At 28.8% G+C, this 20,779-nt stretch overlaps 1 protein-coding gene across 1 annotated transcript; it reads left to right on the forward strand.

The window, feature by feature from the left end:
• Window positions 1-4,841: 4,841 nt before the first annotated feature.
• Window positions 4,842-11,171, forward strand: LOC114170608 (transcription factor LHW-like). Its single transcript, XM_028056122.2, has 10 exons — window positions 4,842-5,613; window positions 6,551-6,757; window positions 6,855-6,936; window positions 7,212-7,253; window positions 7,358-7,417; window positions 7,715-9,532; window positions 9,643-9,744; window positions 9,921-10,061; window positions 10,351-10,476; window positions 10,561-11,171. The coding sequence occupies exons 1-10, from the start codon at window positions 5,519-5,521 to the stop codon at window positions 10,735-10,737; spliced, it is 2,850 nt and encodes a 949-aa protein (XP_027911923.2). The 5' UTR covers window positions 4,842-5,518; the 3' UTR covers window positions 10,738-11,171.
• Window positions 11,172-20,779: the final 9,608 nt, after the last annotated feature.

Below are 20,779 nucleotides of genomic sequence, written 5' to 3' on the forward strand. Positions count from 1 at the left end.
GTAATAGAGTGTTGTGAGGTGTAGCTAAATTCTTGCTGTGAAGGGTATGAGTGTACTTGAGATCAAATGATTGAGAGTATTTTCTGTGTGTTGTACAAATTTATACATAGTGATTATTCTATGTGGTTGTGGTTTTTCTTCGTATTTAGAGTTTCCATGTTATATTCTTGTGTTCTTTGTGTTAATCTCATTTCTCTATTAATAGGGTGATTTTTGGGAAAAAATAATAATGTTTTTAATTGATGATGCATTTTTTCCAACAATAAGTAACCTCAAGAACATTACACATTGTTTCTTTTACAGGCAGAAACTAAAACTTTGTATAACTCATCAAGCATGATAAAAGGAAGATAATTTTCACCACATTTGTTTTCGCTTAACAAATCACCGTTAACAATAAAATCTCCAATTTTTTTTTTCTTTTCAAAAAATTTATTAGTGAGAAACTTCTCATAATAACTAAGTTAATACAGTAAATATTCGCTTAACTCCGCACTCATCTAAGTCTGCATCCTGTCTAAATCCGTAGTTGGAAGGGGAAAATTATCGGATCAATAATTTGTGATTTTATTTCAAGAAAAAAATCACCTAAAGTCATTTTACTTTATATTTTTTTTACATTTTGTTTATATATATATATATATATATATATATATATATATATATATATATATTATCATATATTTTATCTCTGACATATTTTTACAATCCCTACAAATACTCAATGGTCATAATATTTCTTACTGTGATTATATGAATAATAATATTTCATATTGTAATATGACTCTTAAAATTTCATAAGTTCTCATTCCAATTAAATCTTATTAAACATTCAAAATCAAAATGCAGACTTAAACAATGTTTATTGTAATTAATATTTTTTTTCCTCGTCTTTTTTTTTCTATGTATTATTTTCATTTCAAAATTATTGATGTTTTAATTAAATACAAAAATAAAGCATTTTTATAAATATACACATTTCAAAGTTTTTCATCAGAAAAATTATTGTATTAATAAATTAATTAATTTAATTTTCATTAATAAAAAAACTATATAAATGACTAAATTTGAAATTTGTGGAATGAGAAGTAATAATTTTAAAAGAGAAATGGGTTTTGTTTTGTGATGGAATTGAGAAAGTTAAGAGGGAAAGAAAGCAAGAAGTTGCAGAAAAATGTGTTTTTGATTTGGAAATCTGAATGCATTTAATAGGTAATTAAAAGGGGATGACAAAAATCTGGTAGCCATTTTATCTTAGAGTGGTACAAGGGACTTAATCAGTACATCACAATTAATCATTCACACACAACAACTAAACAACCAACCATCATCACTGTCACACTGCAACTTCATTACTATAATTCAAATCTCAATCACAAGAAATGCAAAGTGTCCAATGCATAATAAAAAAAATTATACCGTAGTCATTAAATTTGAGAATTTGTTTTTATAATTTAAATTGTTTTTTTTAAATAGTTTTTTATTTTTTTATATTTCAAATCCATTTAAAATATATTAACTTAGATTACAAAAGAAAACTGTAAAAATTTAATTGTTATAATATCATTATTTCCATAATAATTCCAAGTTTTAAGTGATGGAAGCCAACAACAGACATCCTACATGAGTCCACGTCATTCTCACTCTACCAGTGATGAACTCAAGTGTACATAATTAGAAACAATTATATTTTTTATTCGGTTAAAATGATTACTAAATATATAAAATAAATTTATTTTATCCAAATTTTATATATTAATCTTCTTAATATATTGTTCTTAGATTTAACTGGTCTTCATGATCTGACCTCCTTCCTCCTGGAATAAAATCATATTATACATTAATGTCCTTAATGGAACACTTAAATCTGTTATAACACTCTATTTAATATGGAAAGAACAATGAGCTATCATCAATTAATCATTTCCATTTTAGTTTGTATCAACTTTGACTAGTTGCTCATGGAAGAAAGATTCCTTTATAGATTTAAGACTGATGCTAAGTTAATAAGACCTTTAACTGAAATATATATATATATATATATATATATATATATATATATATATATATATATATATATATATATAAATATGCAAGTTTTTCAAAAGTGAGTGGATCCAATATTTAAATTTTATCATATTAGAATTGGACCTTTGCATTCATACATTTCAAAATATATGAACATTTTGTATTAATATATTATTAGTTACACAAAATCATGTTAAACTTTTATTTCAAAATATATAAACATTTTGTATTTTATATTATTATTACTCTACCGTTGGATAATATATTTCATATTATTTTTAATTCTTATCTATAGTAACGCGTAGTTAGCATTCTCTCATTCATTCTTACTTTTTCACATTAAATCAAAATAAAATATAAAATATTATTATGGTAAAAATAATTGCACAAATACAAAATCAACTACACACTATACAAATTAGCACCATAGAGAAATTTTTGAATTTTTCAAATTTTAAATTAAATATATTTTTAATCTTTAAATTTTGATATAAAATTATATTTTATTTTTATCTGAAATTTTATTGTTATTTAATTTTAAATTATAAACGTAAATATATAAAATTCTTTTGATTCAATCGATTTAAATTTTTTTATAAATAAAATAATTCTTTATCTTATTCATATTTATATTATTTTACACATTTTAATTTAAATATCATACTAAAATGTTATTTTAGTAATAAAAATATTTAACATCTTTATGATAAAAGAATTATAATCATTTAAGAATAAATATTTAGAATAAAAATGAATTTTAATTTTACATAATTTAATTATTATAAACATATTTAATTCTCTGTATATATATTTATATAATTTAAATTTTATATTTTTAAATTTTAAATATATTTTACATATTTATGTATTTAAAAATAATGACTACATTTATATAAAAATTTTAACACTCTAAAATATTTATTATGAGGTGCAAATCCCTAATTTCTTCCAAGTTCCAATGTTACACACTACATACCACAGTAATTTTTATACAACCACAGTTGCTTTTGTTTACATAAAATTTATATTTAGAATAAAAAAAAGTAAAAACAAAGTTAATCTCCATTTCATTTCATTTAAATTATTGTATTGTCATTCAAAGAAACAATTAAGAGTGTATTCTTTTGTTTACATAAAATTTATATTTAGAATAAAAAAAAGTAAAAACAAAGTTAATCTCCATTTCATTTCATTTAAATTATTGTATTGTCATTCAAAGAAACAATTAAGAGTGTATTCTTTTGTTTACATAAAATTTATATTTAGAATAAAAAAAAGTAAAAACAAAGTTAATCTCCATTTCATTTCATTTAAATTATTGTATTGTCATTCAAAGAAACAATTAAGAGTGTATTCTTTTGTTTACATAAAATTTATATTTAGAATAAAAAAAAGTAAAAACAAAGTTAATCTCCATTTCATTTCATTTAAATTATTGTATTGTCATTCAAAGAAACAATTAAGAGTGTATTCTTTTGTTTACATAAAATTTATATTTAGAATAAAAAAAAGTAAAAACAAAGTTAATCTCCATTTCATTTCATTTAAATTATTGTATTGTCATTCAAAGAAACAATTAAGAGTGTATTCTTTTGTTTACATAAAATTTATATTTAGAATAAAAAAAAGTAAAAACAAAGTTAATCTCCATTTCATTTCATTTAAATTATTGTATTGTCATTCAAAGAAACAATTAAGAGTGTATTCCGATTGTACCTGCATCATTTAAATTAACTTTTAATTTTCATTGAACATTAATAGTAGTAGACGCACATGTGATTTAGAACGTTTTTTATTCACATTTTTTTAAAGTTGGAATCATAAATTTGTAAGAAAATACATAATTTCGTGATAATTATTTAGAAATATATATAATAATTATTTTTTAAGTGAATAATTTATTTAGTTAGTTTAAGTATTAAATAATGGTATTATTTTTATCTGTTAAAAAAATATAATTATATAACTAAAGGATGATGACATTGAAAATCATATACTCTTTATTCAATATATTCCATCACTTCCTTTCAAACCTAGTTTGATAGACATTTATCTGAAATTTCTGTTGATTTATAAGGTATAATATTTTTGTTTAATTTCAATTAAGTTTAATTTCTTAATAAAAAAACACAAACCTAGATAAAGTTAGCAGCTATTATTGTTTATTCCATTTGGTTACACTATTAGTGCTTTATCTTCCTGCTTCCTCTTGACCTTAGGAAAGTTGGTGGTATGGCATTCTTGTAATTTCACCAAAAGTTAGGGGCAATGAATGTGTGACGTCAGCAAGATAGCTACCCGCACTACTAACTCATGGGGAAAGATAAATTATTGAATGCTTTTCTTCATCAATGCATATTTATCACTTCAGGTTTTCAGTCAATTTTAACATGAAATTTAATTAAAAAGAACTTTTTTAATTTATTATCAACCCACAAAATCTGAGAATTCTATTCTACCATGTAATTTTAATTTTCTCATGTTTCATTGAACAGACATCTGAATAAAGGTTTTAAATTTAAACACAGATAAATGAAGTTACACATATTTTAACAAGATAAATTTTGAAGTTTATATATTGAAACTAAGATTGACTTTGGAAGAAAATGAATGTGTTGGTAAAAAGAAAAATGATCTTAAACAGAGGAAAATTTCAAATCAAACAATAATTTTGCCATGGCCACCACCAGTGCTGCTGAGAACAGACCACCTATGTTTCATTTCACAATCCGACAAAACTTTCTCTACTGAGTGGCTCCCTCTGTAATATTCCCCCAAATCCCTCCTTTTTCTCAACCCTTTTCCTCTCCTCTCACTTCCATTTATTTTCTCACAAGGGTCATCAGAGAGAGAGAGAAAAAAAACACCCCACACACACAGAACACAGACCAGAACAGAGGAAGCTGAAGAAAGAGAAAGCACATCACAGTTCCACAGAACCTGAACGTAAACACAGACACCAACGATCTCACTCTCACTTCATCTCACCAACTAAACCACACACCCTTTTCATCTTCTTCGTCATCTTCTTCTTTTTCTTCTTCTTCTCTGCAAATTTATCTTTCTTCTACCATATTCTCTGCACAAATGGAGGTCATAGCTCTCTACAAGCTTGAATCTCGTGGGATAGTGTAGTCCCTCCGAGACTTTTCCTTTTCGACTTTGTCACTCTCGAGCTCCTTCTTCTTCCTCTTCGCGCTCTCTTTTTCTCTCTTACCTTCCACTTTCGCTCTCTAGAACTTCCTCTGCCGGAGGATGGCCATCTCGTGTCGGAAACTGACCGTCGTGAACTTGGATCCGGAGAGAAAGCGAAGCGGGGGGTTGAGGACTAAACAGGCGGGGAGAGGATCGTGCCGTGGTAGTTAGTTTTTCGGGAATGTGCTTTTTGCTCTCTCTCTCTTTCTTCGTGAATGAATGCTAGTGTGACTCCATTGCGTTGGAAAAAGGATAACTTTTTACCGGTTTCGGAAACCCTTTTGCGAGAAACCAAATGGGGTTTTTGCTCAAAGAGGTTTTGAAGACTCTGTGCTCAAGGAATCGCTGGTCTTATGCCGTGTTTTGGAAGATCGGTTGCAACAATTCCAAGTGAGTTTCAAATGCCTTTTCTTTGTGTCTCGTTCTCTCTCTCTCTAGTTTTAGCTTGTGAGAAATTCAGAGAGAATCAGGTTGGCTTGTTGGTTTTTTTTTTTTTTTCGGTTGGATGTGATTTTGATGCTCGTACTTTCAAAGAGGGGATCTCAAGTGCTTAGATTCTATTTCCGGGGTTGCTTCGTTTTCGAGATAAAGTCCACTTGTTAGTTCCTGTTTTGGAACTTTATTTGGGCCTTTGTTGCTTCTCTTCTGTTTTGTTTTCAAGAATCTTTTGTTTTTTTTTTAAAACATAAGTTTGTTTTTTTAGCTAAAAAGAAGTTTATTTGCCTTGATTTGTAAAGGAACTATCCATTGATTCAGTACTTGTTTGATTCTGTTTGGTCTTATCTTCTTGTGTCGTTAATAAAAATCTGGCCCTTTTCTTCTTGAGCTAATTTGAAACGTTGCCGGTTTAATCTTATAATCTCTCTATTTAATACTAATCACCATGATGCTTCGAGTATTCTGTTGAAAAATCCGTTAAACTTTTAAGCTTTAAATAGTTAAATTCCTGAATCAATTACAAGTGGGAAAAAGGGTTTACTTAGCTCGGGATCTTCAATTTGAAGCTTGTAATTTTGAAAAGAATTATGAACTATAATTAGTAGTTTGTGCTTGGTTTTATGTATTGTTTTGTAGGTAGACATTAACTACAAACATAGAAAACTGCTACTTTATTTATTTTCTTTCCTTACTCTCCTGTAAACCTTTTCTTTTGTTTTTTTACCAAACGTATGAATCTATTGTTGCTTGCCCTCTAACTCCTGTGTTTGCTTTCCCATAATGTTTTCTAACCTGCAAGATAGACGCCAAAATATTATGCTTTGACTTTAGCCCTGATTGCAGCTATGGTTTGTTTGTTTGAGTTAACTGAGTATGGTTTACTTGTCAGGCTGTTAATCTGGGAAGATCATTACTATGAACCCTTGCCATCTCCTTTCCCTCCACGCCATGTTGGGATGTCTAATTTTCCATACCGTGACGGGGAAGGGTGCTGGTTTTCTTCTGAGTCTCAACTGGGGATTCAGGAGGAGGACAGAGTCGGTGGATTGATTAACAAAATGATGCTGAATAATTCAGTCAGTATTGCTGGAGAAGGGTTGGTCCTCATTTTCATTGCTTATTATTATCAATGTTTCAAGTGTTTTCCTTCTCATTCCCATCTTACTCAAGTGCTGTCTTTTGTTGTTAACCAGGATGGTTGGACGGGCAACATTTACAGGAAACTATCAGTGGATTCTTATGAAGAATTTCAGTAGAGATGCATATCCACCACAGGTATGGAGTTGATTCTAATCCCTCAGGATTATGTGCTAGTAGTTTATGATGAATATCTTGGTTTCCTTTTGAAGTTTGATGGTAAGGCACATAAATTTTCTATAATTTTCCATTGTCTTGGTCAAATGAGTGTATATTAATGTAGTATAAGAAGTGCATAACATAAGCCTCTTTTATGTGATAGAGTGTATTTATTCCAATAATGATCAAAGGCTTGGAGTAGGTGAACATATGAGCTTCTTTTTCATTTCTCTTTATTGCTGTCTTTTTTGTAGGTGTATACTGAGTTGCATTACCAATTTTCTGCTGGAATGCAGGTTTGTGATTTTTTTTTTTTTTTTTTATGTTTCACAGTACCAGTTATTATCCTGAGTTGGATTTTTATTACTGTTTCTTAATTGTGGACTACTATTGTTTGCAGACAGTAGCAGTTATTCCTGTGCTTCCTCATGGGGTTGTTCAATTTGGTTCTTTATTGCCAGTAAGTCTTTCTCAAGCTTTCTGTAGTTTTTTAGAAACTTAAGACCATGTCTGAAGTGATATATTTTGATGGAAAATGGGATTATGATGAGAAGTCACATTCTTTGGATCATAAATAAGTGCTTCAGGTCAACTTAAAAGCCATATATCATTCATGGCATGAATGTGTCCATCCTTGAAAACTGAAAGAGTGGCATTCTTATGCTTAGAATGTGTCTATCCTAGTTCATGATTGTGAACATACATTTTCTGGTGCTCTGATGCTAGCTAATGCAGCCATTCAATCTTGTTACTGCAGATAATGGAAGATATTGGATTTGTGAATGATGTGAAGAACTTGATCTTGCAATTGGGATGTGTACCTGGTGCCCTTCTTTCTGAAGACTATTCAGCAAAAGTTTCTAGTGAAAGACTTGGTGTACCTGTCACTATTGATCCACCTGTCGTTACGTCTAAATGCACTCCCTCTGCAGCTAATGGCTCCAACCAACTAACTGATTCTACTATTGCTTCAAGGTCTATTGCTCCATCACCTCATCCGCCAAGGCAAGAAATAGATAATTACCAGGCTTCTGTATTGACACCTCAAACCTATGACCAAAACCAAATATTTGATAGCATTTGCCAACCAAAATCTCATTCAATGATCAAAACAATTGCCTATGGCCAGCAGAAGAAGACAGTGGTCCATGCTGAAGCTAAAGTGATACCTACAAATTTTGATTCATGTATGCAACAACCTTCTGCTTATAATTCCAGATCTGCATTCAATGAATTAGCTGGCTTCAATCAATCAAATCTGAGTTGCAACCTTAACTATATGGAACAACAAACATCAGGTGTTGGAAGACAGAGTCACGTTAATCCCAACATGAATCCATCAAGTGCCTCAAATATGCCTCAACTGAAAACAGGTGCAGGCAAAATTCTTGAACAGAATCAGAGTTCTGGTGGCAGTTCACTATTTGGAGGAATCCCAATGTGTGGTGGGAGTAATCTTTTGAGGACAAATATGATTAACTGCTCTGTTTCGAATTCTCCCAAAGTACCACCCACTTCTGAATTTTCTGGAAGTCACAAGCTTGAGTTTGGGCTTCAAAATAACAATTCAACAACTGATGCTGGACTCTGTTCTGTGCCTACTTTCTGTAATCAATCAGTTACCAGTCACGTGAATCTTGAAAACTCTGCTCAGAAGAACCTTCCCATTGATTTAAAGCATGCTTTCGTTTCAACTGAACAAAGGATACACGATGATTTGCTTCATACCGCCCTTAATATTCCGTCTCTTCATCTTGAGGAGAATGAGCCTATGAGAGATCATATTCCTGGTTTTGTTCAAGATTGCCTCAATAAAGATGTTACTGGTATGGTGAAAATGAATGTTAAGCATGAAGACACCTATACTCAACTTCCATCGGGGGATGATCTCTTCGATGTTTTAGGTGTGGATTTGAAAAGGCAACTACTCAATGGAAACTGGGATAATTTACTTGCCACTGATTCAGAGGCTAACAGAGAAAATCTAGATAAAAAGGCAACATGCATGAATTTGCAAGGTGTACGTCCTGATAACAGCTATTCAGTTAAAGAAGCAATATCAGACAGTGGCATCTTCTCTGGAACCGGCACCGACCACCTCTTAGATGCTGTTGTTTCAAAAGCTCAATCTGCTCCAAAACAAAGTTCTGATGAAATTTCTTGCAGGACAACATTGACAAGGGTTAGTACTGCCTCTGTTTCCTCTCCTGCCTGCAACCAGGTTCTATCTGATCATGTCTTAAAGGGATTGTTTGATTTTCCCAAGAACGGGGCTAAAAGAGCTGCTGGGGAAACCAGTTCTCTTAGGTCTGGCTGCAGCAAGGATGAGGCTGGAAACTGCTCTCAAATGACTTCCATATATGGTTCTAAGCTTAGTTCATGGGTTGAGAATGGTAGTAGTGTGAAACGTGAAAGCAGCGTTTCAACTGGATACTCTAAGAGACCGGAAGAAGTTTGCAAATCAAATAGGAAAAGGCTTAAACCTGGAGAGAATCCCAGACCTCGGCCTAAAGATCGCCAAATGATTCAAGATCGTGTTAAAGAGTTAAGGGAAATTGTGCCAAATGGAGCAAAAGTATGTAGTCTTTCTTGTGCTCTATTACATATCAGTCCTGAACTTTTTGTTTAGTTATCAGATCTAGGTGCTGATTTTATTTTCTTCAATTTCTTATCATAATTCAACAGTGTAGCATAGATGCACTTCTGGAAAAGACCATCAAGCATATGCTTTTCCTGCAAAGTGTAACAAAGCATGCTGACAAGTTGAAACAGACAGGGGAATCTAAGGTATAAATATCATCATCCACTTCTTTTTTTGTCAGTATGTTAGATTCAGGCAACTTATCTAGTTATGGTATCGCAATTGTTTTCGTTTTCACCAGCATTGTATTGATATGTTGAATAAAAGAAGGATGAATAGCTGATTCATTGTACTGAAAATTCATTCTTTCCTGAATATGCAGATTGTTAGTAAAGAAGGTGGGTTGCTATTAAAAGATAACTTCGAGGGAGGGGCTACATGGGCATATGAGGTTGGTTCGCAATCTATGGTTTGTCCAATCATTGTCGAGGATCTTAATCCACCTCGTCAGATGCTAGTAGAGGTAATTATTGAAGCTTTATAATTTTGTAACATCCCTTTATCCATTAAGTGTAAGTGTTGGAGTCCACATTCTCTACTGAATTTTTTGGTGTTGTCATTTGCTGAGCATTAATGATACACTGATGTTGGTACTTTAAAAATCTTTTTAATATATTTTTAAATATCAAAATCAGTGTTCATCCGTGTATTTTGAAGACACAGCAGATAAACAACACAGACAAACTCAGCAGAGAATCTAAATTCTCAAGTGTTGTTGCCTCTAATATGTTGTATTTGCTTGGTTTTTGCAGATGCTTTGTGAGGAAAGGGGTTTCTTTCTGGAAATAGCTGACTTAATCAGAGGATTAGGATTAACCATCTTGAAGGGGGTTATGGAAGCTCGTAATGACAAGATCTGGGCACGCTTTGCAGTTGAGGTAATACACTGTCAAGGGAAATAAATGATCATAACTCACCACAAGTATTATTGTGGTAGTGACATCATAGATTTTTGTTTGCAGGCCAACAGGGATGTGACGAGGATGGAAATATTTATGTCACTGGTTCGTCTTTTGGATCAAACAGTGAAGGGTGGTGCAGCTTCATCGAACGCAACTGATAACAACATGATGATGTATCATTCTTTTCCACAAGCTACCCAGATAGCAGCAACTGGTAGGCCTAGTAGTTTGCAATGAAGCATCATCCACTTGTAGTTTCTTGGCATCAAATTCACTCTAAAAAACTTAATGTGAACATAACTTAGTGAAGGGCATTTGAAATGCATTTGTATTTGTATTATGTACATGCATGTTTCCTCCAGTGCCTTCCAAAGCCAGTGTTGTTGGCAGTGTGTACTGGTGCTTTAGGCAACTTAGATAACTTGCATTTTTTCTTTCTCTTGTGTGAGTAATGCCATTGGTCACCAACTGGGATAAGGCTTTTTTATTGATGTTGTTGATGAGCAATGCCATTGGTATTGTTGTATAGAAACTGTAGGATTTGCAAAGGGCTCTTGCATGTGTTGCTCTTTTATGACCATTTTTCACCATGTTTTTTCTTTCTTGGAGTGGTGATATTGGCTCTGTTATAATATACACTTTGTATTAATATCAGCTTTGTGTGGTTTGTATACCAGTCTAAGCTAAATGACAGTAATCATGCATCCATGAATGGTTGTGTTGTGCTAAGGATCAAGGTAATCTTGAACTCTAAAAAGTGATTACAGAACTTAGTTTTTTAATGTGAGAATAACAAGTTATTAATACTTGTTTTAAAATTGAGGTAGGCTAAGAATCCAAAACTTTTGCAATAATAAATATACGTCTACGTTGATGATTAGTTCATTGCAAATTTATATCTTGTGATGGTTATATGTTGGATTTATTATGTCATTTGTTATTGGGTCATTTATAAATGTTTAGTTTTAAACTTGAAATATATGTCTAAATCTCAGGTTTGTTGGAGATTTGATATTAATTATAGATAAGATAATTTTAGGGTGGAAATCTTATCTTACAAACTATGTCTAAATCCAATATTTTACGTTTACAAACAACATAGTTTAGGGTTTCTGAAGTGAGTTCGTTCTTAACAGTTATCAAATTGTGACAGATAAAATATTCGCTTGTGTTTGGCTAAAACTGCAAGTGTGCAGTGTTCAGACTTTTTGATATAACAGAGAAAAATAATTTAAAGATTCACAATTTAATTCAATTAATTGAAAATTCAATTTATTTAGGAATGAGAATTTTGTAGAGGGTTCCGATGTATATGTATATTTTTTAATTTAAATATCTATGACGTCAAATTAACCTAAGTTATCTTCGGCCTGAATTCTGGAAGGAATTGGGTTCATTTGTTTTCTAATTGTCTGACACATGTCGAATTGTTTTGCAAAATAAATTAACATGACAGATAAAGAAAGGAAGAAAATAACACAAAAGGAAATTTGATTAATTGAACTGAACAAGTTTTCAAAATCTACCAGTCTTAGAAAAATAAAACTGTGATAAAATTTTCGAAAGAAAATTATATGATAGAAAATACAAGCATGAAGAACATGAAACATTCTAGATTCAGATTTTATTGAAACTAAAATGAAACACTCGTAAATTTAGTTTTGATCCATTAAAGGTTTCTCTATGGGTCGCCAATATGAAATTGACTAAAAAGTATGAAAAATAACCAAATAAAATCATGTTTTTTTATTAGAAAAATTTAGATCAGTTGGATTTCGAGACCTGAAAGCTCAAAATGTGTTTATTGAATTACTTACAGATAGATAACCACTATCATTGACACCAAGATTCAATCTCCAGATTTTTTAAGATATGAGTTTGATTTTTTTTTTTTTTATCAAATGGACCCATCTTTTTTCACCTCCATTCAAAACCTTTAATACACTAAACACAAAAAGTCCCATTTATTATGTAAATAATTTATTGAATTCTTTTTGTAATGAAATTTCAACAAAAACTTCGTCCTTTTAAAAAATTAGTCATTAGAGGAGAAAGTAGTGAAATTGTTTTTTTTTTCTTTGATTCCTTTATAGAAGGTGATTTGTGCCCAAACTATATTTACTCGTGCTCTTCTTGTACACACCATATTTTTTACATCACTACATTAAATGTTTCAATATTGGAATCAACACACATTGTTATTGAGATTTAACTATATGATCTAAAGCAAAGTATGGCTTCTGCAACACTAATCTAATTCTAATTAAAATTAGTGTGAGATTAGAGAAAATAAGTTAGCAGACGCAGGTGGCAAATGGATGTCCCAATCAAATATTTTTCTGCTTAAAGTAAATGTTTTTTTAGGTTATTGTTAAAAGAGAGATCTTCAATCTTAGTGGTTGTCGTTATCAAGTTTATACCAAAACCCTATGCGCCGATCAAGCATATGCCTAACCCTACTTTTGAAACCACTAAATCATGCTCAAACCTAGTTCATTGAAAACAACAAAAATAATGGCGACACATAATATTTGTTATTGAGTGAATTTAACGTCAATTTCTTACATAAATCTGGTACAACGTTTGTTTAATGGAAGGCCACGTGAAATTGGTCCAAATAAAGAATGTGGCTACAAATGGTATCAAGGAATATATTGTGAAGAATCCTTTTTTGAAGGTAAATAAATGATTGAGCAAAGTTGTATGGCAAGCAAGCCCTAGCTTGAAATCTAAGATTAGATTATATGCTGTAATGTTGAGTAGATGTTTCTACCATAAATCCAGGTACCAAGGAACCACCAACATTTTTGTTTCAATGCCATGCTTAATTCTCCTTCTCAACCGTTTATAACTATTCTATGCAGCAGCGGAACTTAATATCGTAGTATCCATTCCTAACTGACATCAAATTCAACATTTAATATTATGTGGGAAAGGAACAACGAAACAAAAAATACTACCGTGAAAATAATTCTCCTAAGAAAAACAATTATAGAAAATGACAATAATAATTAATTATAAAAGAATATCAATATTTTTAGCGGTGGAAAACTCTCTTAATACATGCATAAACCTATCAAACAAACTTAACTAAGAATAGATAAAATATATGTACAAGAGAGTTAAATAGAAAACAATAATGCTTTAAAATATGAAAAGTGAAAAGAAAGATAAATATTATAATAGAACAATAGTGTTAGACTTTCTTTAATCACAAACATCTAATTTACTATTCCAATAGTTAAAATAAAATATCCATATATTACAAACTTTATGTCAAAATTTTAGTTTGATGTAACGGTAAACGAAGTCGGAATCACAATTTCACTGAGGTAGCTCAATGAATATATCAACAATTTTTTTTTCTCTTTTCTCTCTTTTTAAGGCTATGACATTTTTATTCTTTCATGATTTAAAAGACCCTTCAACAATTAGGTTAAGTGAGATATATTGAATTTGAGCAAGTTGAATTTTTATACACATAGTTGGAAGTCCAACTCCAATATTTTTTTTTCTAATTGCATAATAAGGAGTCAATGTTGCTCATAATTACAAAGGGTGTAATTATTCCATTCGCATGTTAGAGGTAAAGAAGTTCATCAATGTTATTTTGCCATCACCTCTCCCTAATGAATTTTAGTAACTTGAGATTGATACTAGACATTTACACTTGGTTTAAGTATATGATAAATTTGAGAACTTTCAATTAGGTTTCTAATAAATTTTTATGGTATATTAAGTACACAATAAATTTATATTATTCAATTGAGTTCTTATTATACGGTTATGTTGAAGGGATGATGAGACAATTAAGTGTCTCACATAGTTATTATCTGACCATATCATAACTAGGTTAATTGTACCACATGTTATTTTATAGATTTAAAATTTTATAATTTTATAATTTTATAATTTTAAAATTTATGATTTAATAATTTTAAAATTTAATAATTAAATATAAAATTATTAAATTTTAAAATAATATAAAAAAATAACATGTGACGACAATCAACCAGATGACATTAAAATAACAATGCGTAGATCACATAACCATCACATAAGTTATAAAAAGAATTTAACAACGATGATTCAATTGAAATAAATTAATTTATTAAATACTCAATGTAATATAACAAAAATATTAGAAACTCAATTAAAATTTTGCAAATTTATAATCAAAACTTTAAATTATTCTTTAAGTTGAATATATTATTTTTAATTTTTAAAATTATTCGTCAAAATTCATCTCTTACTCTGGACAAGTAGCGTAAGATAATTCATATGTGAGTATGAGTCTATTAAATAAAAATAAAAAAGTTAAACAATATATTAAAAATATATTAAAGAAACAATCCATTATTACTTTAGGGTTTTAACATAGAGATGATGTTATTTTAAGTTAACTAATACTAAAAAAGTCATTGCTATCAGGTCATCATGTAGTGTGCCAACTTTGTTTCATATAATAGATATTATAATATGAATTCACATTGCGTTAGTAGTTTATATACAATGCATGTTATAAAGTGAATAATTTTTTATTCCATGGGCAAATGCAAATTTCCCCGTCTAACACGATCGAGTGTGTGCATTATTATTTTTTGCATTGCAACTTTTTGAACGGTGGAACCATTGACGAGGCATGTAATAATAACCTTCCAAGAAACTCACTGAAAAATAATGCGAAAAGATCGAACAAGTTTAGCATGAAAAATGGCAAAACAAAATCTGAGCAAGTGATGGTTGTTTGATTCACACGTTCACTCTCTAATGACCACCCCACACACACATGTCATCCAACATATCGAATTTTCCCTACATATACGCACCTTTAGAAGTTCATAGCTAGAGAGGAAGTGCAAAAACAAAAAGAACAATGATCTAATTAATGTGCTCGAATCTTTGTTAATGGCCACAATTTGATTTCAGCACAGAAACTCACAGGGATGGATACGATTCTTCAACTACTTCTTCTTCGATTTATACTGTTTTTACTACACTCAATAGTTTCACATCGTTTAAGAGTCGATGTTTAAAGTTCCTTATTGCATAGACCCATGTTTGTTTTTTACACTTTCATCATTCGAGACATCTTTGAAAGATAGAATTGTGATAAAATATATACTTCAAAACAGACAATATCTCTGATGCATGGTGATTGATAATAATTTTATCGACTTAGAACGAAAAAATATATATATTTTTAAAAAAAATTGAGGGAACGATGACTTAAAAGAAAAAAAATAATGAAATGCAAAATGCTTGATGTCTTAACATATACAAAGAATATATTCAAAAAATATGCATGCATGTATGCATGTTCTATATGGTGTTATAACGAACGTTATTGGTTTCACGAAACTGACGAGTTCACTGTTAACGTGGAGCCTAGACCACGAGATTGTTTGAAGGTACGATGTGAAGAATAAAAGAGGTTAAGCAGAAGGCATCTTATCCCATGAAAGGTATAGAATAAGTGAAGAAATAATCGAAAAATGAGGCTTCACATCATTTCTTAAAAGAAACCCTTTTATATGCACAATCTCTTTTTATGTGATTTTTTTATGTTCTATTGTTGGGAATGTTTCCTTCTTTGTCTTTGCCACAATATTTATTTTCATCAATTTGTCTAATACATCTCCAACACATGATAATGTACATGTCAATTTTATTCCAATTATGGCACCGTCAACATTTTTCTTTCTTCGTCGTTTAATTCACCTTAGCAAGTGAGACATTAGTTATAGATGCTTGCATTTCTTTTTCTTTTTTTTTTCTTATATTGCATGTTTATCTGATCTAAAATTGTGTGTTTTTTATCTTTCTTTCTATCTTTATATATATTAAGTATAAACGTATAATTTCACTGTAGGGTATTGTTTTGTGTATGGTTAAAACTATTTTTAATATACTATGGATACGAAATTTTTACCGTTCACATTTAATCACAAAAATGATTATAAATGGTAAGAATGTTGTCTTTTATTATTTAAATGCATATGAATGATATGACTTTTCTTACCCTAATTTATATTTTAATCAGGTCACAATTTGACACAATAAGTTTTGGTCATGTATAGAATAAATTGTCCCTCTAAAAATATATAATTATTTCTTGTTTTATATATATAAAAATATATAAAAAAGTACTAAGTTATCCCGTTAGTATTTTTTTTAACAAAGAGGAGACAAGTTACTAACTACAACACTTCATCATTTATGTAACAAATTTTTTCTTCTTTTTTTCTTTGAGAAAATAAACTCATGACTTCTTGCTTGATCACAATCCTCTGACAAAAAAAAAAAAAAAAACTTGTCGACCAATTTGTTGCTCAAAGAAAACAAACCTATGTAGTTCCTTGTGTAGTCAACTTTTAATAATAATTTATAAAAAATAAAAGCTCACATATGCTCAATAATTGTTTTATTTTACAATGGATTCATTAATCACATATTCTAGTTTGTGATATAGTCTTCATTTAACAGGTAAATAACAACTAATGGAGTGAAAAAAAAATGAAAAGACAGCTCTTTTTTAGTACTAATAATTTCTACATAATCTTTTAAGGACTAAGAAAAATAATTGTGTTAAATTAAAGAACTAAAAGTATATTTAAATCTTGTAATTAAAATCATTTCATAGCTTTAATAATTGATTAATGTTATTAAATATCTCAATTATCAATGTTATTAATTTAGTAAAGTTTTTCATTAAGTGTATAGTATTTGATATTATTCATTTAATATCAATGAAGAGTAGTTCTCTGTGTTTCTTATTTTACTATACAAAATGTAAGAATTTATAAAAAAATATAGGCTTTATTCGAATTGCACATAATCCAACATATTCTTGAATAAAATTGTGCCACAAAAGATGCAATATTATTATAGACATAATTGTGAGAAAAGGGAAATCTTTTTTCATACATAAAATTTATGGATTAGGTGTGTTGTGATATTCTTTGTTGTGTATGAAGCAAAACTTTAAAGCTGGATGCACAAAATATGATAGTTTGGAAGGAATCGTTTTGTAGTGGAATGAACTACCTATCCTAGAAAGTGAGTTACTAGCTGTATCACACGCCTAAGACCCAACACTCTACTTAGAAACTTCCACCAAAGTGTTTACAATTCAACAAAACTGGAAAAGATCAGAAAAAATAAAGGATTCGGCCAATATTTTAGGGTGCCAAAATTTGGGTTGAATTACCTTTTTGGTATATTTTTTCGTCCAAAAATGTAAAAATGTCAAGTTGATCCCCTAGTTTTTTTCAGTCTCAATTTGATCTCGATTTTAAAAAAATTAATGCAATTTAATCCTTTTTGTGGTAAATTTCTTAAAGCGGAACAAAGATTTTTCATCAAAATTGACACTAGGATTATGTCAATTACACCAACAAAGGAAATCAACCTTATTCAAAACTTCAATCTTGATGAAAAAACGTTGATCCGATTCAAGAAATTTAACAAAAAAAAAAGGCCAAATTGCATCATTTTTTCAAAAGTTGAGACCAAATTGAGAATAAAAAAAATTGGAGGACAAATTGATATTTTTGAACAAAAATAAGAACCAAAAGCGTAATCCCATAATTTTTATACAAACAAGTAAAAATATTGTCTTTACTTTTTTATGATAATAAAAAATAAAAAATAAAAAATTATAATTATTGTTATTATTATAATTATAAAATTAAATATAAATAATTTTAATAATTTTCCTATAATTAGTTTTCATTTATAATGATTAAGTTTAAAAAAAATAATCAAATTAAAAAAAGGATTAAATTAAACAAATGATCACTTAAAAGATAATATCAATAAAATAATTAATTTTATTTAAAAAATATTTAAAAGGTAAAATTGAAAAATAGATATAGAGAAAAAAAGACTTTACCTTATATATAGATATAGATGTATAAAAAAAATTATAGAATATCAAATACATAAAATATATTAAAAATATTAATTTTAAAAAAATATTTTTAAAATTATATATTAAATTATATAAATGCAACAAAATTTGGGAGACCATGACCCTCTTAGTCGTAAAAAAGGACTGCAATGGATTGATACTTTAATTTTCACCTACTATCTTTATAATGATCTTTAGTAAAATAAATGAACACTTTATTTATAATGTTATAAAATAATGAGTTAATCTATCCATTTTGACTTTATCGTAATAAATATATAAAATAAATTAAAAAATATTCATTCATTTTATATTAAAATATTTTAATTAAAGATCAAGTATAGTCATGTTTATTAACTTTGACCACTTTTCGTAGATGTAATAAACATAAGACTTAAATACTTTATTAGTTAAATTTTCGGAAATTTTATTTTGGTTGGTCCTATTTTTTGAAATGTTTAAAATGGTTTTATTTTTTAAATTGTAATTAATTTGGTCGTTTTTATAAACGTCGTTTAAATCATTAGAGAGAGATGAACAGTAATTGTTACGTGTCATTTTGTGTTTTTTTTAATTTTTTAAAATATTAAAATATTAAAATTTTTTAATTTTAAAAATGTTGTCTACATGTCAAGTCACCATTGTAACACTTGGCAATGTTACTGCCACGTGTCAAGCCTGTGTCATTGTCATGTGTCAACTCAGTGTCATTGCTACATGTCAGTGTTTCGTGACTTATATTCAATTCGGTCCCAATTTTTGTTAATTTTGTTCAATTGAGTCCCAATTTTTGTTATTTTTGTTCAATTCAGTCCCAATTTTGTCTTCCTCCAAATTGACCAAATTTAATTTTTATATAAATGTTATACTGAATTTTTATTTTTATTAAAATTCACATTTATTTTAAATATTTATTTTATTATTTTTATACCAAACCTAACTATACTTTTGGAAGGAAATTATTATATATATGTTTGATTTTTGCTACATAAAAAAATATGGTTAAAGTTAGTTTAAAATTAGAGGATAAATTTTTCATTGTTTTTAAAATTAAAAAGAAATTTCTTCATTATTTTTTAAATATTAAGAAAAAGTCTTAATTTTTTTTTTTATAAATTAGAAGGAAAGTTCTTTATTATTTTTAAAATTAGAAGGAAAATTCTTTATTATTTTTTGAATGATAAGGAAAATTCTTAGTATAAATTTAAATTTTAATAAAAATAAAAATTTTAGTATAACATCTATATAGAGATTAAATTTGGTCAATTTGGAGAGGGGCAAAATTGGGTCTGATTTGAACAAACATAACGAAAATTGAGACTAAATTGAACAAAATTAACAAAAATTATGACCGAATTGAATATAAGTCACGAGACACTGACACGTGAAAATAACACTAACTTACACATGGTAGTGACACTAGCATGACACATGGCACTGACACTGTCATGTGTCACAATGCTGACGTGACAGTTATTGTTCACCTCCCGTTAATAATTTAAATGACGTATGTAAAAAGGACCAAATTAACTATAATTTACAAAAATTAAGACCATTTTAAATATTTCGAAAAAATATGATCAATCGAAACAAAACTTACAAAATTGGGACTGATAAAGTATTTAAGCCGAAAAATAAAATACTTATGTTCTGCAACATAAATTATTATCAGCACGTATGAATTCATGATGTATAATCCAGTTTAATAAATATTATTTTGGAGAAGAGCATGTGGTGTGAATTTAATTTCATGTTATCTTGAAAAAACTTTATTATCTAAATAAGAGAAAAACCAGCCTTCAAATCCTCGTGAACCGAACTTAACATAATACCTTCGCTTTCAGGTTGTTTTCAATATCTTTTTCATGTTCATACTTCGGTTATATAACTCAGGCTATAATAAAAAAAACAACAAAAAAATCTATTTCATATACATGTTTATGTTTGGAAGCGATAGGAATCTAGATATGAATCAAAAGTTTGGTACTAAGTAGAAGTAATATATAAGAAAAATAAAATCTATAAATTTTAAATTTTTAAGATTTTATGTTAAAAATGATATAATTTTTATATGAACAATATTATCGAGATATCTCAATTTTTATATTAAAAATGTTATATCTTTTACATTTTTATATTAAAAGTGATGTCAAATAAAAAACACAATAAGATATGTATTATTTTTATTCTATAATAATGTGTATTCACTTTTTAATAAGTTTTGTTTTGATGACACACGTATATAGGCAAAATCCCCTTTAGGATTACACGATAATTCGTGATATCTTTTTCCTTATTGTTTCCTCCCTTTTATTTCTTTATGCATAGACAATAGAGTTTATTGTTTAGAAGTGTGTTTGATTCCTT

The sequence above is a fragment of the Vigna unguiculata genome, chromosome 11 (assembly GCF_037176805.1).
Source record: "Vigna unguiculata cultivar grain cowpea cultivar isolate G323 ecotype 2 chromosome 11, ASM3717680v1, whole genome shotgun sequence".
NCBI lineage: Eukaryota > Viridiplantae > Streptophyta > Magnoliopsida > Fabales > Fabaceae > Vigna > Vigna unguiculata.